Source organism: Chiloscyllium plagiosum, chromosome 42 (genome assembly GCF_004010195.1).
Source record: "Chiloscyllium plagiosum isolate BGI_BamShark_2017 chromosome 42, ASM401019v2, whole genome shotgun sequence".
NCBI lineage: Eukaryota > Metazoa > Chordata > Chondrichthyes > Orectolobiformes > Hemiscylliidae > Chiloscyllium > Chiloscyllium plagiosum.
In genome coordinates, this window is record NC_057751.1 from 15,672,861 (window position 1) to 15,697,984 (window position 25,124).

At 47.9% G+C, this 25,124-nt stretch overlaps 1 protein-coding gene across 2 annotated transcripts; it reads right to left on the minus strand.

Annotated features, from left to right (window-relative positions):
- Positions 1–466: 466 nt before the first annotated feature.
- On the minus strand, positions 467–25,124 carry LOC122543178 (metal transporter CNNM2-like). 2 transcript variants are annotated; one of them, XM_043681600.1, is made up of 8 exons: positions 23,675–25,124; positions 16,919–17,062; positions 16,085–16,222; positions 14,293–14,462; positions 13,346–13,442; positions 11,189–11,251; positions 7,087–7,247; positions 467–4,339 (listed from the first exon to the last, which is right to left on the minus strand). In XM_043681600.1, the coding sequence occupies exons 1-8, from the start codon at positions 25,107–25,109 to the stop codon at positions 4,142–4,144; spliced, it is 2,406 nt and encodes an 801-aa protein (XP_043537535.1). In that variant the 5' UTR covers positions 25,110–25,124; the 3' UTR covers positions 467–4,141. The 2 variants fall into 2 exon arrangements, with proteins under 2 accessions (XP_043537535.1, XP_043537536.1); XM_043681601.1 differs by lacking the exon at positions 11,189–11,251.

Consider the following 25,124-nt stretch of genomic DNA (forward strand, 5'->3'; position numbering starts at 1 on the left):
CAACATTTAGTACAGGTTGTTAAGAGCCCTCGAACCACGTGCCCATACTGGGCCGGATAAGAGTCAACCACAGTGCTGTGAGTCTGGAGTCACATCTCACTCAGATTGAGTAAAGGGGAGAGATTTCCTTTCCAAAAGGGCAGTGGTGAACCAGATGGGGTTTACCAAAAATCAATGAGGATGCCACACTGAGACCAGCTTTCAATTCCAGATTTATTCATCGAAACGTAATTTCACCAGCTCACTCTGAAGCCCCAATCCAATAACCTGGACTCAAATTCCAGTACAGTCTTTGGCAAAATTTAAATTTGAATCACAATAACAGTATTGAGAAAGCTAATCTCAGCAGTGACGAGAAAGTGGGAGTATTGTGCATCAGTAAGGGAACAGGATTTTTCGAAACAACAGCCTCAGTTACTGACAACTCTTTCTGCTTGAGATATTAAAAAAAAGCAAAGCCAAGAGATTAAAATCATTTCTTTAATACAGAAATATAGAATACCCTCCCTCAAAATCCAAAGAAATCGCTTTATACATGGCGGCCATGTGCACCATGACAATAAAGAAACTGGACTGACTCTCCTGCTTACAAAGAATCTCCAACATTTTACAGAAATTAAAGCAGTTTTTTGACACCTGTTTTGAAAGTAGGAGAATTGAGTGGGGGAATGAACCTGCTGGCCACGGATACAAAATGAGGTTTAAATTGGCAAAAATCCGCAATGAACCAGTCATGAGAGAAACACGTTCGGCATTTAATAACCTTATTTAAAACATCAGAAAGTGCACGACCCAAATACAGAGTCTGTTCAAAAACACTCAGGAGACAAACACACACACACACACACACAGACATAAACATTTCCAAGTGTTTGGTTGAAAGACAGGATATATTAATGCAAACAGGTCATGGCAGAAAACAAAACAAAGAAATCACATATATAAACAACATCTTATTGCCAAATAAATATGGTCTACACAGAGCGTTACCCATCAGGGTTTAATCAGGTTTCTTAATTCCAATGACTCCTGAAGATGCAGAATTTGAGGAACATTATCCACAATCATGGAAGATGGCCTGGGAAGATTGCAGTATTTTGGAACACCACCTGTTTGCGATATAATTATTGCTGGCATTCGGCACCAAGAGGTAAAATAGTAAAATATTAGTTAAACACATTCCAATCCTGGATTTTTTTTTCCCCTTAAAAAGTTGCTCGGTTTCTGTAAAAGCTGTCAGGGGGCTGAGGATATCAGCCTTCTCTTGCTCCCCCACTTTCCCCTCAATGCAAATGATTGGGAGGTTTGATTCTCATTGCCAACCCCAAAAATACATTTTCATATATAGATTTGCATTTAAAAAAGGGTAGTTAAAAAAAGTACATTCTGGAAAACGGATTGCCATTTCTTAGTGTGTGCTTTAAGAAAATTTAAATATCCTGCATTCTCCTAGGGAAGAACAAATATTAAAGCTGTTTAATATCAACAGGATGTTAAACAATACGAGGAGGGAAACTCCTTACAAAGACTGTTGAGGCTCTCCAAGAGAATGAGATAATCGAAATGAATATACAAGTGATTGCATGCAATGAGGTCAACTCCATGTAGCTTACTGATGGAAATAGTCTTTGTTTCGGTGTTAACCCTCTTAGTTGCCCATTTGACTGCAGCATGCACCTCAGGAGTTCCCAGTCCCACCCTCAGAGTTTGTACCCAAGTCCTTTGCACAAGGGCGAGCCAAAGAGGCACCAGCTGATAAGACTCGTCATTAAACAAAGAACTGCTGGAGATCTGAAACTAACAAACAGAAATAGCTGGAGAAACTCAGCAGGTCTGGCAGCATCCGCGGAGAGGGATAAACAGAGTTAACGTTTTGGGTCCAGTGACTCTTCCTGTGCTCTGCAGAACACATACTAGACTTGAAATGCTAACTCTGTTTCTGCTGCCAGGTTCCTCCAGCAATCTCAGCTTGGGACCAGCAATGTGCACATGCGGCAGTGGATTGACAAACGCAGACAAACTGGGACCCTCAAAGAAAGCAATGGGTAAGTCAAGCAGTTTAAAAAAAAAGTGAAGGAAGTTGTTTAATTCACAGGGAAGACTCTGGGCAAACTAACTTATCAAGCAGCTGCACCTTAACCAGCATATTGCAAAACCAACTGTAAACAATCAAAAAAAAATTGTGTCAGGAAGATAAGAATGATCTTTTAGGCAATTAGAGCCAGTATTTAAAAAAATAAATAAAGCAAGACTAAATCACATTACACATCAATTAGAATAAACTGATAAGCTTTTCTGTGAGGCCCAACAGTCATAGACGTTAGCACACAGGAGGTGTGGCCTGACCGTGTGGAGGTGACCCACAAGTTTGTCCCTTCTTACTGAGATTGAGAAATAAACTGTGATATCAAAAAAAAAGCAGCTGGTGCCAGACATAATGGGAGTTGGTGCAGACTGTTACAACTTCCAGAGTATCCCATTTGATAAACTCTCATTCCTGGCCCTCAAAGATTCACTGATGAATGGATTTACTTCACAATGTACCTTTTGTACCTTCTTAGTTCTGCTTCAACTGCTCTGGCCAACTCGCAAACAGGGCCGTGCACCTTAACAGAGCTACAAGTCGGGATAACTTAAAAAAAAACCCTCCCACCCCTTAAAAAAAAGACACGGGACAAACTTGGTCTGTGGAACAAACTGAACTCCGCCTCTAAACCAGCAAGCCCTTCCTTCAGTGGAAAATTACAGAAAATGAATTGATACCACTTCAAGTCAAGGTTTGGGCTTGAAAACACTTCATATCACTCTCTCTCTCTCTCCTTGCAGCAGATGCAACCTGTTTATTCTCAGACTTTCCACTGGACTGGCCCAAAAAAGTATTTCTGGTTATTGTACGAGTTGTAGAGCATTGTACCTGCCAAAACCACCCAGCCTTGAGGTGACTGCTCTGGGGCTTGCAATTTATGTGCCCACAGTCGGGCCTGAACCTTCCCTGAGGCATGGTTATGCACAGCTATGGGTAACCCGGAATACACCCCCACACAGAATAGACATTCCGTTAATACTTAAAACTTCAATTTCCCAATTTAAACAAACCCCAAATCCAGGAATCGAGTTAGATTAGACATGTAGAAATCCCTATGGCTTTGCCAATGAACCTAAGCTTTCCCTCGTTCCTGGCTATCAATACCTCCATGTTATCGGAGTGCTGTTTGCTCAACCATACCACTTTAGATCAAAGTTGACAAGGATCACAGAAGAACTGACCACAGGGCGAAGGCCCTCAGAGATTCTGAACTCATGTGGTTTCTTCTGGCAATTCTCCATCTTCTGGCTAAACACCGATGGACAATCAGGGAATCAATAACAGGTCAGGATCAGCTGAAGTCTATCGTCAACAGGCACCAACTGTCAGAAGTTGATGTGATGGGTACAGGCTTTAACTGCACAGAAGGACAGACATTGGCAGACCTGAAACATGGAGAGATCTACCTCAGGATGAAAGTAAACTAGTAAGAGAAGCTGTTCCCAAACACTGCTCCTGTCCCCAAGACTGTAAAACTGTTGCACGTTGTTCTAGTGCATAGTGTAAAATGATGTGACTTGTCTGCGCATTGTAATAGGAACAACATTTCCTCTGCCACCTCCCAATACTCGAAATGTGCAAAGGAATGAAGGCTGAAATGCAAGGAAATGACAATCTGGGGATGGTGGGGAGAGGGGAATGGGTGTTCAGCGTACATCAGCCCAGGGCGAGAGCTGAAATGCTACCCAGCAACACACAGCCCCAAGCCATCTGAAGCTGTCCAAGATAGCAGGCAACCAGTCAAAGTCATGTGGTCCTGCCCATGTTAGACACTGGAAGGTTCACTTGCCAGGAGAAGAGGAGATGGCTATAGATGGTTCCTCTTGGGGTTGAGCAGTCTTGTCTTTTTGTCCGCGTGCTGACCCGGCATGTGTGGCTGTAGCAAATCAGTTATTCACCGGGCATGTCTCCTCACTTTCTGCACGAGCTGTCTCATGTCGTACCGTTCCTCGTTCATCCCCACACACACACACTATAAAAAGATTGCACGGTGATTGTTCGCAGGAACTGTTTTAAATGCCCCAGGAGCAGAGCCTCGACCCTCCAAGCGTGGGGTCATATACTGTTTTCCAAAGTGTGGTTCAAAGTACGGTTCAAAGAGTTCTGCTCGTTCAGAAGGTCCGTGGTTTCATCTGCTATAGTCTCAGGTTTCTCTATTTTCATGTCGATCTTCGTGTGGGGGTTGTCCGGAGACTGCGGGGTGCTGTCTATCCTTGACGCCAGTAAGCCATTCTGGTACTGTTGCCTTGTCACCTGATCATTTCAACAGAGAATCAATTAACCGCGGCTGGTCACACAAGAGCCGAATTGGCAGCGCACGAACAAATACACCAGAGATACTGGCACACTATGGTCACCTGACCTGTAACCCAGAGGCTCAGACTGATGCTCTAGAGATACGGGTTCGAATCCCAGACCTGCAGCCTGGGGACAGGGAGGGGAATTTAAATTCCAATCAATAAATTAAAACTGCAGTTGAAAGCTTTTATGATTAAGAAAAACCAGTTCACATATCTTTGAAGATGAGGACGTCTGTCTGGTCTGGCCTACATGTGACTCCACACACACACAGCAACATGGTTGACTCTGACAGCCCTTAAGGGGGGCAAAGGACAGTGGCACCCACCTCTGGAATCAATACAGTGATTGACATACCTCAGAGCTCCTGCATACAATCACAGCAGAGAAGCAACGTTGTCTGCATCTCATTAAATAATCAAGCCAATGCAGAATTTATGCCGTTATGTTGCATGTTTACTGACCTGAAACATTCACTTTTTCTTTCTCGACATTACCCATAGGCTTTTTTCTTAACAAATGCATCTTTCAAGACCATACCCCATCTTAAAATCGTCTGCTGATCATGAAGCTATCTACAGTATATTTGCAGCAATCATCACAACTTACTGGAGAAAGGGAGCAATAGCTGATGATCAACAGCAGCAATACCACCCAAAAACCCAGTGGGGGAGCTGCTGAGTTTCAAAACCAATTGCTGAACAGCAATGCCACAGGCTGGTTTTGAACAGTATTGCAGCCCCAATCTGAAACCACTGAGAAGCAGGATGGTACAGACGTATAGTACAGAAACTGACTCTTCGGTCCAACTCGTCCTTGCCAATCAGATATCCCAACCTAATCTCGTCCATTTGCCAACACTTGGCCCATATCCCTCTTGACCCTTCCTATTCATGTCCCCAACCAGATGCCTTTTAAATGCTGTAATTGTACCAGCCTCCACCACTTCCTCTGGCAGCTCATTCCATACATGTACCGCCCAGTATGAAAAGGTTCGTCTGACAGTTCATTCCATATATGCATTTCCCTCTGTGTAAATGTTGCCCCTTAGGTCCCTTTTATATCTTTCCCCTCTCACCCTCTTGTTCTGGACTCCCCCACCCCAGGGAAAAGACTTTATTTATCCTATCCATGCCCCCTCATGATTTTATAAACCTCGAAATGGTCACCCCGCAGCCTCCGACGCTCCAGGGAAACAGCGCCAGCCGATTCAACCTCTCCCTGTAGCTCAAACCCTCCAATCCTGGGAACATCCTTGTAAATCTTTTCTGAACCCTTTCAAGTTTCACAACATCTTTCCGATAGGAAGGAGACCAGAATCGCACGCAATATTCCAACAGTGACCGAACCAATGTCCTGTACAGCTGCAACATGACCTCCCAACTCCTGTACTCAATACTCTGACCAATAAAGGAAAGCATACCAAACACCTTCATCACTATCCTATCTACCTGCGACTCCACTTTCAAGGAACTGTGAACCTGCACTCCAAGGTCTCTTTGTTCAGCAACTCTCCTTTGGAACTTACCATTAAGTGTATAAGTCCTGCTCTGATTTGCTTTCCGAAAATGCAGCACCTCACATTTATCTAAATTAAACTCCATTTGCCACTACTCAGCCCATTTATTGCCTATTTCTCCTGGAGAAGGAACTTGTGCAGCCTCATCCTGAACCAACAGTCCATATGGTCCAGAGAGACCCACAACGATGTGAGGGAGAGAGATCCAGATTTTGATGCAGCCACACTGAACGAAGAATGATCTATTTCAAAGTCACAATTGTGTGGGGGTCACAAGGAACTTGAAGAGGGTAGTATGCCCATTTATTTGTTAACCTTGCCCTCCCAGCTGGTAATGGCCGTGGGTTTGGAAGGTGCTGTCGAAGACGACAGAGTTTCTTCAGCACATCTTGTATACAGTACACACTGCTGCTGCTGAATGTTGGTACTGGACAGAGTGGATGTTTTTGGATGTGGGGACAATCAAGCGGGGGCTGCTTTGTCCTGGATGGAGTCAAACTTCTTCAGTCTTGTTGCAGCTGCCCCCACCCAGGGCAAGTAGGGAGTATTAAATTACACTATTGATTTATACCTACAAGACTGGAGGAGGCTGGCTGTCAGGAAGGGTCAGCTCTGATTATCCACAAAGCATATGCCAAATTAATCTACATTACTGTATCTTATTCATGGGCCTATTTAAGGGATTAAGAAAAACAAGAGTAAACCCAGTTATACCTCAAATACAAAGCTGCGTGTTAAACTCTGGGCACTACACTGTCAAGGACTTCAAAGCCTTAGAGAAGGTGAGGTGGGGAGTTCCACATGATGTGAGAGAGGAAGGATCTCACGTCGAGACAAGAGAATTTGTCATCATTCTCCTGAGTGGAGATGGCTGGAGGCAAATTTATGACAAAAGTAAGATAATCTAACACATGGGTGCAGATAGTTAGCAATTGTTGGCATTGGCAGGAGAATCAGTCACTCATGAGTAAACAATAGATAATAATAATCTGGTAGCAGGTACAGATTCCAACGTTAACTTGACAAACAGCGATGGATAAACACCTGACAGGGACAAATGTATAGGATCATTGCAAACAGCAATAGGAATGGGTCAAATTGGTTCAGCCTACCAAAACAGCTAGCACAGGCTTGACTGGTTGAATGGCTCCCTTCGTTGCTGCCAAACCCCAAGGCCTCTTACCTTAACATACTGCAGGTCGGTCAGCGCCCTGACGGAGAAATCCGGAACGTAGTGCGTCAAGGGGCTGGGTGAGACGATAGATGGTATCGATTCAGAGCGCTCGGCGTAGCTCAGCGAGACAGAGCGACTCAGCTCACTGGTGCGAGAGGATGGACGCGTTTCTGAGGAGAAGCAGAGGGCCCAAAAACAAACAAACAATCAATCAATCAGTGCCTGAGATGGATGACACAACTCTGGACAGGTCTGGATGGCACAAGGTGGCTCAGCAGTTCACGTGACCCGATCCTGCTCCAGACATGCACAGGAATCACATCCCCCATTGCATGCAGTGCACAACATTAATTAGTGAAAAGCATGCACCAATGCTGCTGCAGATCGAGGTTTTAGGGCAGAGGAAGCCGGTGTGGGATGGTATCTAAAGTGGGCTAGTATATTAAAACTGAACCGCCATCTGCAGCACTGGCTCAGCTCTCCAAGAACTTCAAACTACAGAATTTCCCAACAGTCTTGACCCTTCACACAGAGTTCAATCGACGGTCAAATCCTCCCTCATCCTGATGGTCTTTTGCACAGCAAATACCGCACATTTAAGGGTTGGAGAGAAATCGCAGTTTGGTGACAAAAAGTCAAGTTTATTCAAAAGGATGCCGCATAGCAAGCGTCTGCAGCTCGACTCCCTGAAGACAGCAGCAACAGATTCGTTGCAGGCGCACGCAGAAGTGAAATATAGAGACCACACTCATTGGCTACCCATGGCCACACTGCATTAACAAGATGCTAAATCCTAAACAATTTCAGCCAAGTGTTTTGTTTCAAATCCAGGCTATTTGGAAGCTGAATCTTGTTCACTGTCAGTCTGTTAGCTAAAAGACCAGCAAAAAGTTTGGTGGTTCCAAGGAACTGTGAAGAGGTGCAAGTTTGACGAGAATCAGCTTCCCGAGACACGAATACACAGGGAGTTGGACATGACGACAAGCAATGGCAACAAGGAGTGGAGAAAGAACCAAGATGGCAAATCGGAGTGTCAGTAAGGAATTCATTTTACATTTGATGACAGAGATAGGTTGCAAAAACTGGACATTTTGCACTCGAGACAAAATACAAGAACGCTACTTTTCAAATAATCAACCTTTGCGCCACAAGAGATTGGTTGATAAGTTCACTGCGACTGACTAAGGCATAGCCACGGAAAAAGCATTGGGTCGTTCTCGGATATATATCCCACACCAAGGAATATTTAAAAAAGGAACAAAGCTTAAACGTGGGGTGGCACAATGGCTCAGTGGTTCGCACTGCTGCTTCACAGCACAAGGGACCAAGGTTTGATTCTAGCCTCAGGTCTGTGTGGAGTTTGCACCTTCTCCCCGTATCTGCGTGGGTTTCCTCTGGGTGCTACAGTTTCCTCCCACAATCCAAAGATGTGCAGGTTAGGTGGATTGGCCAGAATAAAATTGCCCTGCAGCGTGCAGGTGAGGTGGGTTAGCCATGGTACAAACATACATTAGGATAGAGCTCTGGGTCTGGATGGGATGTTCTGGACGGGATGCTCTGGACAGTCGGTGTGGACTCTATTCCATTTGTCCTGATGAGTACACGATTCAAACGCCACACAACCAAGTGACAAATTCCAATTTGTTTGTAGCACTCACTCTCTTGCAGCAGTGCACAGATCGAAAGAGTGACAGCTTGCTGCGCATGCACGTATCTTAACAGAAGTGGTGTAGACATTGTTCCCATTGTTGCACCACTCCCATGACTGCAATCATGCAGCTGACAGGGAATATCAGCCATGACTGGTAGCTTCCACACACCCCTTATTCCAAAAGATTTGATGCAGAGGGTTTTTTGCCATATTGGGAACATCTCCTTGCCCTAGAACACAGGCAGGATGGCCCTGATCCTTCACACAATTACAGATGTGAGCAGCACTGGACACCACACCACAGGGATCACAATGTAGATTTACCAAGGTTATACCTGGACATCAAACATTAAATCAATTTACAAAATTTCATGAAAATTTCAAGCTGAAGAGAACAGCCAAAGAAAAACTATTTCCGTTGGTGAGGAATGAGCAGGATTGGGGAAGTGGGGAGGCACAGTTAGAGGCAGACTTGCAGTCGTGCAATGAGGTAACATTCCTTCACAAAAAGGCTCTTATAAGTTATGAACTCTTTTCCTCAAACTTCACTTAGTTATTAAATTTAAAACTCAAGATTGATAATATTTTTGGTTAAAAAATTGGAAAATTACAGACAAAGACAGATACGTACAGTTAGTTCTTTTTTTAAAAAGTGGCGAGGGATTGAGGAAGTGGTGAGGGAACAGAGGTTGAGATGCCTGACTTGGTGGAAAAGTTTCTGTTTTTCAGTGCGGAATCCAGGTAACTCAAGGGAGATGATAGAGTTACCTGGATCAAGGGAGATGATAGAGAAGTCAAGGTGTGTACAACCAGGGCACATGGCACTGTTTGCAGACAATATTATCAAGGGGCAACATGTAGATCAGCAATAGGAGGATATGTCCTCAGGAGCCACCCACATAACTAAACAGGAACAGGACGTGATTCCAGTGCAGGTGATTCCCCAGCTATGACTGAACAGCGAAGAACAAAACCAGGTGAACGCATTGACACCCAGCTGGAAGACCACAAAGAGGTGCCTGAGGAGCATGGTGTGGTCAGTGGATGTGGGGGTAAGGGTGATAGGTCAGAGCAGAAGGTGGAGCAGATCGGTGGGAAGGAAGATGGACAGGTAACAGGGATGGTGCTGAGCTGGAAGGTTGGAACTGGGTAAGGTGGGGCGGGGGGGGGGGGGGTGGGGGGGGAGAGAGGGAGGAAGAGAGGGCAAGTGAGGAAACTGGTCAAATCCACATTGAAGGCATGGGGTTGGAGGCAGAAGATGAGGTGTTCTTCCTCCAGGCATCCGGTGGTAAGGGAGTGACGATGGAGGAGGTCCAGGACCTGTGGGCCCTCGGCAATGTGGGAGGGGGAGGTGAAGTTTTCAGCCACGGGGCGGTGGGGTGGTTCGTGCAGGTGTCCTGGAGGTGTTCTCTGAAGCGCTCTGCAAGTAGGCGCCCTGTCTCCCCAATGTAGAGGAGACCACATCGGGAGCAACAGATCCAGTAAATGATGTGTGGAAATGCAGGTGAGACTTTGATGGATGTGGACAGCTCCTTTGGGGCCTCGGACAGAGGGGAGGGCGCAGGTTTTGCAATTCCTGCGGTGGCAGGGAAAGGTGCCGGGAGGAGAGGGTGGGTTGTTAGGGGGCGTGGACCTGAGGGACCAGTCTTTACGGAAAGCGGAAGAGGGTTTGGGAGGGAAATAGATCGCTGGTGATGGGATGCATTTGTGGGTGGCGGAGGTGGCAGAGGATGACACAACGTTGGTGAGGTGGAAGGTGAAAACCGTGGGGGTTCTGTCCTTGTTGCAGTTGGAGGGTTGGAGTTCAAGGGTGGAGGTGCAGGACGTGGTTGAGCTGCAATGGAAGGCATCATCAACCACGTGGGAAGGGATTCTGCGGTCTTTAAAAGAGGCGGCCATCTGGTGTGTTCTGTGGTGGAACTGGTCCTCCTAGGAGCAGATGCGACGGAGCCAGAAGAATGCACAATAAGGGATAGCATTTTTGCAGAAGGCAGGGTGGGAGGAGGTGTAATCCAGGTAGCTGAGAGTCAGTGAGCTTGTAGAAAATATCAGTGTTGAGTCGGTCACCATTGATGGACATGGAGGGGTCCAGGAAAGGGAGGGCTGGTCCCGGTGAATTTAAGGTGGGGGTGGAATGTGTTGATGAAGTTGATAAACTGCTCAACTACCTCGTGGGAGCATGGGGTGGCGCTGATGCAGTCATCAACGTAGCGGAGGAATAGGTGGGGAGTGGTGCCGGTGTGACTGCAGGGAGAAGTTAGGTTACAGACCAAAAGGTTTATTGCCAGGAGGGCTAGGCACAAAGATAAAGCGACTGTTGATCCCTCAGGTGCATGGGCAGCTGAAAGGCAGCAGTATGTGACAGGACATGAGGCTACGCTCATGATGACACATTCCCCAGGCAGAAAGGGTGACAGAGGAGGTTAACGCTGAAAACTGGGTAAGCCATGCAAGATTTACCTCGGAACCAAGAAATTAGAGAAGGCCGTTTGAGACTGCAAGTACGGAGCCTGGAAGAGAGAGCTAGGAGGTGAACAACAAGGGAGACAGCGAGAGGGGAAAGACAGAGACAAAGACAGAATCAGAGAAAGACAGATTAAAATGAACAAAACCCGAGGGGGGCAACATTACTTGTTTTCAGCAAGGAGAGGATCGAAGCAAACGATCATATTTCTACAGCACCTCTCAATGCTTTGAGACATCATGAAGCATTTTACAACCCAGAAACTACTTTCGAGGCATGGCTACTGCAGCAATAATAGCAGACAATTTGTGCACAGCAGGCTCCCATATGCAAAGTAACAACAGCCGGATCGTAGACTCCGCAGTGTGGAGGCAGGCCATTCGGCTCATCGGGTCCACACCAAACCTCTGAAGAGAATCCTACCCAGACCCATCCCACTAGCCGATCCCTGTAACCCTTGGCACTAGGTAATTTTAGCATGGCCAACCCACCTAACCTGCACATCTCTGAACTGTTGGAGGAAACCCACACACACGGGGAGTCTGTACAAACTCAACACAGATGGTCCCCGGTGCTGAAAGGCAGTAGTGCTAACCACTGAGCCACTGTGTCACCCTAATCTTGAAAGCCTGACTTATTCTTCCCCCAACCCCGGGTTATATTGCAAGGAGAATAAACATTGGCCAAGATACCAGAGTGAACTCCGTTGCCGTACAAAAACTTGGATAAAATAACTGTATTAGCCTCAGCTGGAATACTGCACCCAAATCCGGGCACCACATTTTCACAGCAATGGGATGGCTTCCAATGAGAATGTTCTAAAGTTGAGGAACTTCAGTTATTTGGTAAGATTGGAGAAGTTCAGGCTACTTCCTTGGAGAAGGGATGTCAAGACAAAATCAGAGATTTCAAAAGCAAGGGGCACCTGGGCAAAACAGTCATTTAATACCCAGTGCTAACTGCTCTCAAGATGTTGCTGTAGAGTTCCAGGATTTTGACTTAACTACACTTAAGGAACAGCCAATATATTGCCAAGCCACAGGAGGGGGCTGGTGTTCCATCTGCTGCCCTTGTCCTTTTAAATGGTCGAGGTCATTGATTTGGAAGGTGTTGTTTGAACAGCCTTGACAAATTTCCGCAGTGTACCGTGTAAATGGTATACATTGTTGTTACCGAGCGTCGGTGGTGAAGGGAGTGGATGTGGACTGTTTTGTCCTGGATAGTGTCGAGCTTCTTCAGTTTTGTTGGAGCTGTCCCCATTCATCATATTCCTAACTTGTCCCTTGTCGATGGCAGACAGGTTTTGGGGAGTCAGCAGGTGCATTCCCAGCCTCTGACCTGCTCTTGCAACTGCAATAGGTATTTGGACAGTCCAGTTCGGTTCCTGGTCAATGGATAACCCCCCCCAAGGATGTTGGCACCTCAGGATTCAGCGATGGTACTCAATATCAAGGGGCGATGGTTGAATTGTCATGTTGGATGGTCATTGCCTGGCACTTGGGTCGCAAGAAAATATCAGTGTGACATACCAATCCAAGCCTGAATGATGAGGTGACTCCCTGATGCTGAGAGTCAGCACTGGACACAACGAACCCAAATGGCCGTCTCCTGTGCTGTAGTCAATCATCCTCTGGTGCCATCGATGTGTCAGCCTCTCTTTGTGCTCAGGTTTCTGCAGTGGCACACGACCTTCTGACTCGAGAGGGCGAAACGTACCTGCCCATTGGGCAACCTTGCAGGGGTGAAGTAAGAGAGCCTTCAGCCCTAAAATGGCAATGGCAACCAGGGACCCCCAAGAACAGAACCAAAATGGCTAGGAGGAGTGATCACACAGATCAGCCAAGATTTGTTTGTGCGCACATCCCAAAGATGCGCAGGACAGGTGAAGTGGCCATCCTAAATTGCCCATAGTGTTAGGTGCATTAGTCAGGGGTAAATATAGGGATGGGGGGGGGGGGGGGGATGGATCTATGTGGGTTACTCTTCGAAAGGTTGGTGTGGACTCGTTGGGCCAAAGGGCCTGTTTCCATATTATAAGGAATCTAAATGAAACAGCCAAGACACTGAACCATCTCATGGCTGGATTTCATGATTTTTGATCTTCTGTAAACTATGAAGCTAAACAAAGAAAAAGAAAAAAAGAGAAATCTTACCCAAAATGGGACTGCCAAGGGCCATGGTACCATAGTAAGAAAAGGGTCCCGTCTCAAACTTCATGTCTTCTTTGCCAGCCTCTGCCTCCACTTTACCCTAAGGTATAACAACATTTACTTCATGAGGACATAGACCAGAAGCCACAGGCTTATGAAGTGCGCCATCAGAAACGTCACAAGGACTAATCTTCACTCTTTTCTCCCAGCTCTCTCTAATGCTGTGTGCGCGGCAGGGGGGGTGGGCTGAGCGCATCTGGATGGATACACGAATAGGTGACGTTTAGAGGGAGATAGGCCAAATGCTGGCAAATGGGACGACGTCAGTTTGGAATGGTGGTTGCTTAGGACAGTTTGGACCCAAGGACCTATTTCTGTGCCGAGACACTTTGAGGCAGGATTTAAAATGTAAATGAGAATTTTAAAAGGCAAGGCAAAACTAGACCAACGCAGGTCAGTGAGCAAAGACAGCGATGAGTTCACAAAGTGGCACACAGCGAATAACAGAAAGCACAGGTTTGGATGAACTGAAGCAAACAGAGGGTGGACGATGTGTGTGGGAGTGGGGTGGGGTGGGGGGGGCGGGGAAGAGAGGGGAGAGAAGCGAGATGGTGGAGGGCTGGCCAGGAATGTATGGGAGTCATCACATCTGGGAGGTAAAGGAGCTAAAGCAGGGGACAAAGATGGACAATAGGACAAGTTAGAAGTGGGTGATGGAGCAGAATGGGCCAGAAGGTTAACTCACGGACAAATGACACGGGGAGTCCGATGCAGTCTCGGACATTGACCACGAGAGGCGACGGCACAGGAACAGAGTTTTAGCCAAGGCCAAACAGTACGTCAGCCACACTGGCTTCAATTTAACGTTTCTCACCCAGGGAGAGGCCCAGTGGTGCAGGATCCGATTTCGCACGGGATGGCAAAGTGAACCAGGTAAAGATGCCGCTTACCTGTAAAACAAGGACAAAGTAATCGACCGCCTTCCCCCGCACATACAGATAGTGCTCAGCAGCCAGCTTGTTGCCCTCGTCAAACTTGATCTCGTTGATGACGTCGGGATGTTTGAGGAGCCGCAGCAGAATCTTCTCGGACATGTGGGCAGGGGCAAAAAGAGTGACCTCTGCAAAGGAGAGCGGGAACAGTCAAACAAGAACCTCAGAAAATCACAGCACTGCATCCTCTGCTTAACTTACTCGTCTTATCCACCCCACACCCGTTTGCTCATCGATCTGCACTGGCTCCCAGTTAAGAAACATTTTGAAGTGATCAGCTCACCGACAAACTCCAGGTCACGGCAACCAATATTTTTGCAGTACTCCACTTTTACATATTCTGCTTCGCTCTTCCAATAGCCCCAACTCCCCAATCTTGACAAATCCTCACCAAACCTCACAACAGTATGATTTGTTAATGCTCTCAACACCCACCGTGCCACATAAGTCTGTTGCCCAAACAGTTTGGAGAATTAAGTTTCAGAAGTGACACATCATTTCCTCAGCTTTTATTTGGTGCCATTGGGCTCAACCTCGTCTCCCGCAAGCAGTGCTCGTATTGAGGGCGATCACAGGTCTTCCCATGGTGCCCTCGCCCAATAAGGGTCAAAGTGCGTAGGTCATCAGCGCCCAAAGGACCAGGGCTGGGTGAGTGACATGGAGCCAGAGGTCTCAATGACAGAGCTTCATGTCAAGCTAGCCAGCGTGCTGTCTCAAACATAATGCAAAACAAAAAGGGGAAGAGATTGAGAGGGAGAGAGAGAGAAAAAAAAGGCTGAACTATGGATTTTTCCCAAATCTTTGCCAAGTCATGTGAAATGCAAACAGGTTTCTGTTCCAGCGACCGCATTGTGTTTTTCCCACAGTCCGAGACAGACGAGATGGGTAATTGCCTGGATCCCTGTAATTATGTCATGACTTGCGGCTGACTGTATTCTCTGAGCTCATCTGTCTACACAGCTCAGCTAACACAATGTGCTTTTACAGTCCTGACAATATCTGAGACTCACTCAATCCTAGCAGTGAACAAACATACACGTGCAGACAAGGTTCAATCACCCCTGCACTCACTGAACTATACTGACTGCCGGTGTGAAGTTAAAATTCTCAAGAGGTTCAAATCTGTCCTGCGGTCTCACCTGAGCCTTCCACCTCTAACAGCCAGACGATCCTGAGATACCTTCAAGTCCATCCCCTTGAAAATTCCTGATTGACATGTTATCGGCGGGCCAGCTTTCAGCAGCTCTGCCCCACAGCTGTAATCCCCACCTTTAACCTCCTTCAAGACTCTTAAAAATCTACCTCGAACATCCTCCGTGGCTTGGTCTCAAAACTTGTTTAATCAATCATAAAGGGTGGTACCCTGGGACATTTCACTGCAGTAAAGTACGACAAGCTGCCACTGAGAGGTTTACTTTAAGTCCTGCGGATATTATGGGACACATCCAGCGCAATGATCGCATCAGGATGACTGGAAAACTGGAACAATGTTCTGTGTAAAGTGTTCATTGTATTAGAATTGGGATCCATTCTGTCTACGGCATCCCAGGAAACATTGCTCTGTTCAATTATTTTTGATCCTCAAGCATTCCCTCTTCAAAAAAAAACACATTAGCTCCCACCAGGCTTTCAGTCAGTCAGAGGCCAACACGTGTGTAAAGCAGCTTTCCAGCCCCTGTGCTTTTCCACCCCAAGTTCACAACCTCTGGATGGGCTCAGAAGGCAGAGTGGGGAGGGGGCAGCCACTTACCTGTGGACAGAAAGCGGTGAGCAGCCAGCAGCAGCTGCGGGGACACCTTGACTTTCACCTCATGGACAGTGGGCTTGAAAACCGAGAAGTCCCTCTTCTTGTTGTTGTGAGTCACCTTCTGCTTTGAGCGATTGTCCGCTGGATAAGTAAGCGACAAGAGGGCAGCTTATAAACCAGAGCAAAATCAACATGCCACCGCCCCCCCCAACCCCTCAAAGGTTTCTCCTCACTCCTCGACTCAATGCCTACTGCCAATACGAATAAAAAAAAAAGCGCTCTGGTTCTGACAATTCAGAGGGAAATGGGTCTGGGTGGGTTTGTCTTCAGAGGGTCAGTGTGGACTTGTTGGGCCGAAGGGCCTGTTTTCACACTGTAGGGAACCTAATAATAATAACAACAACAGAAATAAAATGGGGAGCAACCTCCCACCTGGCCAGATGCTCCTCTGAGAACGGTATTTTGGTCTCTGCGAGAGCACCGTCTAAGTTCACTCGGATGCTAACAGAGCCAGATTCAAACAATTCGGCAATTAAAAGGTTTCATAGGATAAAGAGAAACCATTTCTTCTGGCAGGGGCTTGAGAAAAAAGGAAATTAAAATGTGCACAGAGACGAGTGGAAATTGGAGCTCTCCCCACTCACATAAAGCGTGTCAGGACGAGGAATCACAGACTGACAGATGGTTAGATGCTGGCATCATGGGCAGGGAGCCAATGTGTTCCAAATGGAGCTAAGGTACAGATCAGTCTAGTTCAACGATGGATCTAGCTTAAACGCATGACCAATTTCTGTTTGCCCCTGTGTTCTGACCTTCCCGTGTGTTAAAGCGACTCACTGAATATGTCCGATTCGTCAAGAATTTCTGATTTGATGATCTCTTCAATAACATCCTCCAAAGTGATCAGTCCCAGCACCTCGTAGAAAGGATCTCCCTCACCTTCACTGTTCACCTTCTGTACAATTGCCAGGTGTGATTTACCTAACAGCAGTGGAAATTAGAGACAAACATAACATAAACATCGAGCTAACAGACAAAAACTTGCATTCATGCAGTGGGGGGGGGAAATAAAGAAACTAAAAGTTTGTTTGTACCTAGTTCTGGTTCAGCACAGTAAAGCTCCCTTTGCACTGTCCTCATCAGACATTCTCAGGGAAGGGGTAGCCCAGAATTGAATCAGTGATGCTCCCTCTATAAATGTTGTTAAGTTCCGTCATTCCCCCAAAGTTATGTATCACGGGCCTGTGCCCACAGGCAGTAATCAAGCAGGAGTCTGAATTTGTAAAAGCTGTCTGACTAGCTCCACTTATTTGTTTTCCCCCCCCCCCTCCCAGTGCTCAATAACTTTTTATTTTAAATGAATCTACTTCCATTGACTCTTCGAGAAGTACATGTCGGATCATAACAACTTGTGAGAAATATTCTCATCACTGCACCCGTTATCTGTCTCCCGTCTCCTGATTGCTAACTACTTCCGCAAGAACAAACAGTTTCTCTTTATTCGCTCCCTCAAGGCATCTCCATTAAACCCAATTCCCCACTTTATTCCTGGGTGGATAATCTCAGCCTCTGCAGCCTCTAATCTGTCAGCTCTACGGTCAACCGAGGCCCAATCTACTCCCGGCTATGACACGATCGCTATTTTTCGATGATGACGGTCTCGTGGTTACCAATCAAGATGGCTTCACTTCCACAGAACTCTTGAAAAGTGCTCAATTACATACTGCCAGATTAACCCACACCCTGATTCATAATAAGAGGATGGGATCTGCGGGCAGGGGAGGCGAGATTAATGAATGACCTCACAGGCTAGGAGAGCAGGACCAGCACGATGCACAGACCACAGGCTAGCCAAGTGCAGTTTGTCACATGCTTGCAAGGCAGTTCGATACAGGACCTCATTCATTCATTCATGCACCAAATTTCCCATTTAAAATCATAGCGTTTGCCGACATCAAAGGACCAGATGCTTCACTGCACAAAAACAAAACAGGGCCCCGCCTGACAGTCTCTCTGCCACATCTCCTGATCAGCTCACTGCTGCATCTTTCTCACACTCACAACTTTGCAATCGCCTCCCTAAACTGCTCCACGATGTCTTCCTCCATCCGGACAATTCCAGAAAACTTAGCTTTCTGACCAAGCGTTTCAGTACCTTCATCTGCAGTTTCAACATGGAGGGCTGTGGAGCTGCTTACAGCCTCAAAACATTAAAACCTAACCACCACTCGAGGGACGTGAAACCACTAACCTTTCTAGTCCTCATGAGCCTCCAGTCCAACTCTATAGAAATGATGAAAGTTCTCCTACATGTAAGTGACAAGCCATTCAAGTGGCACCCAAGCTCAAGAATAAATATCTGACATAACCAGTTGCCCAAAGATGCACTGTGCAAATACCTTCAAGCACTGGACAACACCACAGCCAGCAATTTGACATGAGGTCCAAGCAAGCAGACCTCTGCCGCTGGGGTTAAGGAGCTACCGCACTCTGTGCGATGGCACACTCGGGGTGTTTCACTATGTGAGCCACAGCTTAAGTGTGCAAGTAGGGAAACAGTCTTGTCGTGGTTGGATTTCGATCCAGTCACCGAATCTCCATGTCACCCCCTAGGTCGGACTTGAAACAAGACATTCAAAAATTCCGAAAAGCCAAGTGAACTTTAACTCCCACCCCGCCACACTCTTGGGGAAACTGATCTGCAGTTTGAGGGAACAGGGCAGTACTCTTTTAAAGCTCGCACATACGTTGCTTATTCAGGCACGGAGCCAAGATTCACATAACTATGTGGCAGGACCAGTAACAAAAGCTGGAATGTCATAAAGGCTCAGGTCCTAAGTACCAATTAGCACAAGCCTATGCTGATCTACACCTCACTATTGTCTGCAAACACAGTTTGGTTGCCCCCAGCATATCTGATGTTGGGGGCTTCCATTTCCTCATGGGAAGTAGGTCTGAAGCAAGCTTCTCTCATCATCCCCACCCTATACTCTTCACAAAACATTCTCAGAGTGGTTATCTATTATCAAACCCTTCCTTTCTCCACTGGACAGTCCCTCATGAAGATCACAGACAATCATTTACATCAGATCCAAATCTAACCACACTCTGCAGTTAAAATAGTCTGGAATTGGCTTTATCTTCTGTTTAAAAAAAAAGAGTTGAGGTAGCTATGCTGCATTTAACCACATGCTATATCTGCCCTGGGCGTGTCTGATGGGGCAGTGTGGATAGATCTTAACTTTCATTTTAAAAGAATACAAGTTGCTTAACTCTGTATTAAACACTGAACTCTACCTGTCCTGGAGCTTTGCGATGGACACAATGTCAGTGTTAAAGGCTAGAGAGAATGTTACAGGCTAGAGAGAATGTTACTTTGTATGGAGTCTGTGCTGCACCTGTCCCAGGAACGTGGAAAACACTAGTTTGAAAACACCGAAGAGGTATTTTGTATCGAGCACTGGAAACATCCTGTAACAGCAGTGAGCCAAATTCTCCCAATGGCAATACGTGATTTAAGATTGAGACATGCACTAGTGGGTCACAGAGAGATACATCGTCCCAGCCTCAGCTAAGATCGGAAACCAAACCCCCTTACTGCAGGACTCCACAAAGTGTCAATGCACAAGAGCTGTGGAGCAGATTAACAGCTGCTCCTGGGGATTCCTCACTGCCTATTCACTTCTCCTGGTCTCCACATTCAAGGCTCCACTTGACTGCAGGATCCTTCTCCACAAGGAAATCTGAAGAAAAATCGCAAATTCAAGACCCACTCTGCAAGGTAGAGCACCAGGCCGAAAAGACCAGTGCGAGACTGCGTCAATGCACCGTCATCTTTCACATAAATGTGTTAAACCGAGGCCAGCAACCACCTCCTCAGGTGTGAGAAGAGAATCCGAACCAATATCCGAACCAATTTGTCTTGGCCAATGCTCAATTCCAGACAAACAAAGTAAGCAGACTCACTGGTCACCATCACACAGACACCAGTGTGCATTAATCTGTTGCTGCAATCTCTGCAACAATGACTCCATTTCCAAGATAATTTGCTGCTTTTATGGTAGACTCAGATTACAAAAAAGGTGACATTAATAAACCAGGGCCCTTTTAACTGCCTCATTAGTATTCACATACGTGACCAAGGTTGGAGCAGCCGGCAGTTACAGCACACTGTTCTTGAAGCAACAGGCATTAAGTGCTGCTCTGGGTTTGCTAAGTCACTGGGACCATTACATAATGCATGAGGGAGGAAAACAAATCCACTCCAAACTGAACCACTTGAACGTGCGTGCTGCACGACCTTCACAATCTGGCAAAGCAACAGGTTTGAGCAGGCATCTCGAGAGGAGGAAAGGACACATTTTTCAGGAATGAATTTCAGGACCTGATAGCCCTTCACCCACAGTCTGGGCTGCCATTGGTGCAGCAGAAGAGACCAGAATGAGACAAGCACGGGGATCTTAAAGGTTGGCAGAAGGTACGGAATCGAGTGGGGGGAAGGTCAAGGCTGGATTTGAAATCAACAACGAAGAGTTTAAAAACAGAGCAGAAAAACAGTCCAAGCGGCAGCGCCCAGAGAAATGCAATCACTATAAAGGGCTAGTGACACCCAGCGGGTAAACAATCTAAATCTGTCCGTGGAATGACTGGATTGCAATTCATGTTGCAATCAGAAGAATCCACGCACAGAGGATACGTAGGATCGGTTGCAGCCTAGACAGAGCCCAAATTTGAGCAGGAAAGTGTGTTTCAGCAGGGAGTTAGGGCAAGTAACCAGCCTGACCCCCTGAGGGGCCCAGGATAGGACCTGAAGAGTTCTGTCAATGCCTGAGCCCACTATTGGTCACATGAAAGCACCCCTGCAGGTGCTGACCAGCCATGGTAACTCCACAATTGACCAGCTGGACAAGACACAGAGGCCTAAATGTTGCCCCACAGGAAACCCCGTGATCTGTACTTCCATGCACCCTCACTCACTGCACTTTGGGGATGGCCAAAGGTTGTGAAATAGGATAGCTTATTTCGTACCTCGCCAAGCGAGCTTCTATCCGCCCAGCTTGAAGCACCGTCAACAAACACTTTCATGACTAACTCAAAAATGATGTTGCAAAACTTGTTGAGCTGTTCAAAAGGGCTGCTTGACACAGCGACGTGAAAAGCAGGGACCCAACAGGAGATTAGAAAGCTAGGGTGTGTTCTCCTGCTAAACCATTGTATAAACAAGGTGAGCAGGGTGCAAACACAGAGAGGGTGCACAAAGGTTCTTTGTCAATCAGAGAGGATCACTGTCAGGAGCACTTCACCTTTATGTCCATTCTAAATAGGAAACGCCAGGCCAGTCAGCCCTTCACATAGCTCAACTACCTTGATAAGACTATAGCTGATATGATTTCTGCCCCAAATCTGCTCTCCCAGACTCACCAGTACATTAACAATCCACTTACCTCAGCTTTGTATATAAGCTATGCTCTTGCCTCCACTGTTGTTGGGAAACTGGGTTAAACAGACTAATGGTCCCGAGGGAATCATCTCCTTCAACGAGAGATGTCTTACTTAAAAACTAGGCTACCCTTTTGAGATAGAATCTCGACCCTTAGTAGTCAGATAACTCCCAAAGACCCTCCCCAAACCCAATTTGAAGGGCACTAAAGAACTAACTTCAATAAGAACTCAATAGCAGACAACAGATTAAATTCAATCCTCCTCATCAAGGTCAGAGTATCAGGTTAAATGTTCATCATATAAACTGCCTTTTTTCACCACTCAAAACACCTTTTCTGTCACCAGGATTCAGAAGGGCTCCAACCTGATGTGTTTGTCAACTAACCTCAGACTACACTCCTGACGCATGACCTACATTTGGACTGTTGTGTGCGCCGTGGTAATTGAACAGCCAAAGTCTTACCTCGGGCAATCAAGCAAAAGGGCCAGTTTGGGGAGAAGGGTAGAGAGAACACATGCACAGACTGCATTCAAACACACCCTGCACACAGCACCCTTTCCCACACTCTCGCGCTAGGGTCTAGAAAAACAAACGGGTGGGGGCGGGGACCTGAGAATGAGATATATCAGACAGCGCTCCTGAGCTGCACATCAATTATGCAGCTTCTTCAAGTCTTCACTGGCTGAAGCTCACCTTCGCCACAATCTGACACAATTGTACAGTTTTCTGTCTTCTGTTGCAGCTGTCCTCTGACACCCCGCAACAGCAGGTTAGAAACCATTGCCTTCCTCACTTCTCTCCCAAGTCTGTGGGAGACAATCCACCACAATTGAAGCCTCCCTTGATACTCGGTAATGACTGATTTATGTCAAAGTAAAGGGAAACTTTGAGAGTACAATTGCGAACTGAGATTCTCTCAGTCACTCTGGACTCCAAGCCCAAAGAGAGGCCCACACACTAACTCTCACACCACCACTCCATCATAAACCACTCCGGTCGAGGCCACAGATCAAGTATGCGCTCCAGCAGACAAATGTCCATCCCAGGTGAGGCAAGGGCAGAGTTGAGCGACAAAACAGAGCAGAGGTCGGTGGACTCAGGAAAGGACGTAGGGTTGGGAGCTCAACTCGAACTCACAGCTGAGAGTGAGACAGTGAAGAGAAGAGGGAAGACTGCAGTCAGCACGTCGAACCAGCAGTCAACAGCTTTTGACATGTGGAGTTATGTCAAGCTCTTAGAATGAATATAGCAAAAACATAACCACTTGGATTGGAGGGAAGGGGTGAGGTAGACTGGAACTACCCAGCAATCTTTTGCAATTACAGACTGTTAAAGGGACATTTAAGACAAGTGCTCAAAATTAAATCACTTGGCAGTACGAGAGAGGTATACACTTCTGAAGGTATGCACAAGAAAGCTAAATTTCAGAACAATCATAAACAGAGTGTAAAACATTGCTATCGTTTGAGATGTGGCTTTTCTGGACTCGTCCTGACAACTCCAGGCAAACTACTGTGGGAGAGTGTCTCTCTTTACACCAAAGCTCACATTGGGTACAAAGGACTTTGCCAGGGTTAAGAAGAAAAAACCATTTCCACTGGCAAACTTTGATCCAGGATCAGTGACTAGACAATCAGGGGATTTATGGGAAGAGTTATTTTATCTCTACACCGAATACCAAATCACAGCTTTGGACATTTAAGAGTTAGGTTATCAGCTCTTTAAGTGATTTATTTAACAATCGCCTCCCTCCTATCCCAGACCATCGCTCCACAAATTGAGGCAGTCTTTGCTGCAAAACCCTTCATCCCTCTAACTAATGCTGCTCCTCGGATGCTGCCTGGCCTGCTGCGCTTTTTCAGAACCACTCGAATCTTCTCCCTCCCTCTAACTGATGGTTCGTCCTCAGGTCAGTGCCAGTCAGTCAACTTACTACCTGCATAGCGGATCCCAATCTCAAATTATAACTAGTTATACCTTTGGCTACAGACTCTTCCAGAAGGCATAATGAGTGCCAGCAATAAAGACTGTTGGTCCACTCATCAACAATGAGGGCACCAACAGGAGGCGCAGGATAAGGGAAGCCATTGAGCTCTTGCAGCTGGAGCCCCAATGAACTGAAAGGGAGCCCCAGCCCCAGTGACACTCACCCTGCTTGAACTCCTCCAGCATCGTGTCCAGCCGGGTGTCGTAGAACACAAAGTGCAGCGGGTGGCTGTAGAACTTGGTGATCGTTTTGAGGGGGACGCAGTCGTCTGGGTCGACGAAGGCCAGATCCTTGACGTACAGGATGTCGACGATGTTAGACTTCTCCTGCTCGTAGACGGGGATGCGGGTGTAGCCCGTCTCCATGATCTCGGACATGGTGCTGAAGTCAAGGATGGCGTCGCTGGACACCATGAAGCAGTCGTGGATGGGCGTCATGACGTCCTCGACGGTCTTGCTGCGGAGCTCCAGGGCACCCTGGATCATGTTGAGCTCGTCGGCCTCCAGGCCGTTGTAGGGGCCCGTCACCTTGAGCATCTCCAGGATCTTCTCGCGGCTGTAGACCTTGCCGATCTCCTGGCCCAGCACGCAGTCCAGCACCTTGCTGATGGGGAAGGCCAGCGGGAAGGTCAGCACCATGAAGAACTTGGTCAGCAGCACCGTGCGGGCGCCCACCGCCAGCCCGTGCCGGGAGCACAGCGCCTGGGGCACGATCTCACCCAGGATGACGATGCCCACCGTGGAAGCCACCACGGTGACCCAGCCGGTGCCCAGGAGCCCGTCCAGCAGCACGGTCAGGGTGGTGTTCACCAGGACGTTGCCCAGCAGCAGGGAGCACAGCAGGTAGTTGCCCTGGCGGCGGACGGGCTCGATGCTGCGGGCGTACCTCCTCTCGCTCTCGGTGCCGCAGTTCTGCACGATCCGCAGCTCCATGGGGTCCAGGGCCATCAGGCCCAGGTTGAGGCCCGAGAACATGCCGGAGAGCACCAGCAGCAGCGCCGTCAGGATCACCTGCAGCCAGAAGGGCAGCAGCGGCGGCGCCTCCTCCTGCACCCGCAGGCGGCTGTCGGGCTCCGGGTGCAGCAGCCAGGCCGAGCTGGCCTCGCCGCCGGGCGGGCGGCTGCACAGGCCGAAGAGCCGGGCCTTCTCCTGCTTGCGGAGCGGCTGCACCCGCACGGTGAGCAGGCCCGAGGTCTCCCGCCGCTCCTCCACGCCGGGCTTCACCTCCAGGTCGCGGCTGCGGGACGGGCACGCCCGCCTCGCGCTGCCGTTGGCCGAGCCCTCCTCGGGGCCCAGCTCGGCGAAGCCCACCCGCCTCCAGGCGCCCGCGTCGATGCCCCGGCCGAAGATCCGCAGCTTGACCGTCTGGCCCTCCAGCACCCGCAGCGCCTCGCCGGCCTGGCCGCCGCCCACCGCCGCCTCCTCCTCCTCCAGGATCGGCCTCTCCACCGCCACCAGCCGCAGCCCGTAAATGCCCGTCTCCAGCCCGGTCTCGTTCGACGCCCCGGCCCCGGCCCCGCCGCAGGCGTGCAGCAGCGTCGCCAGGGCCAGGGCCAGCGCCGCCAGGCTCCAGCCGCAGCGCCACCGCCGCCCCGCCATCTTGACTGACACTGT

Bases quoted from the DNA above. Each gene is read 5' to 3' on its own strand.
- LOC122543178 (XM_043681600.1), bottom strand. From the start codon at position 25,109: ATGGCGGGGCGGCGGTGGCGCTGCGGCTGGAGCCTGGCGGCGCTGGCC. The intron at 14,463-16,084 runs GTAAGTGGCTGC...TCTCCTTTGCAG, and splicing joins TCACCGCTTTCTGTCCACAG to AGGTCACTCTTTTTGCCCCT. The intron at 11,252-13,345 runs GTAAGATTTCTC...TTCACCTCCTAG, and splicing joins CCTTGGCAGTCCCATTTTGG to CTCTCTCTTCCAGGCTCCGT.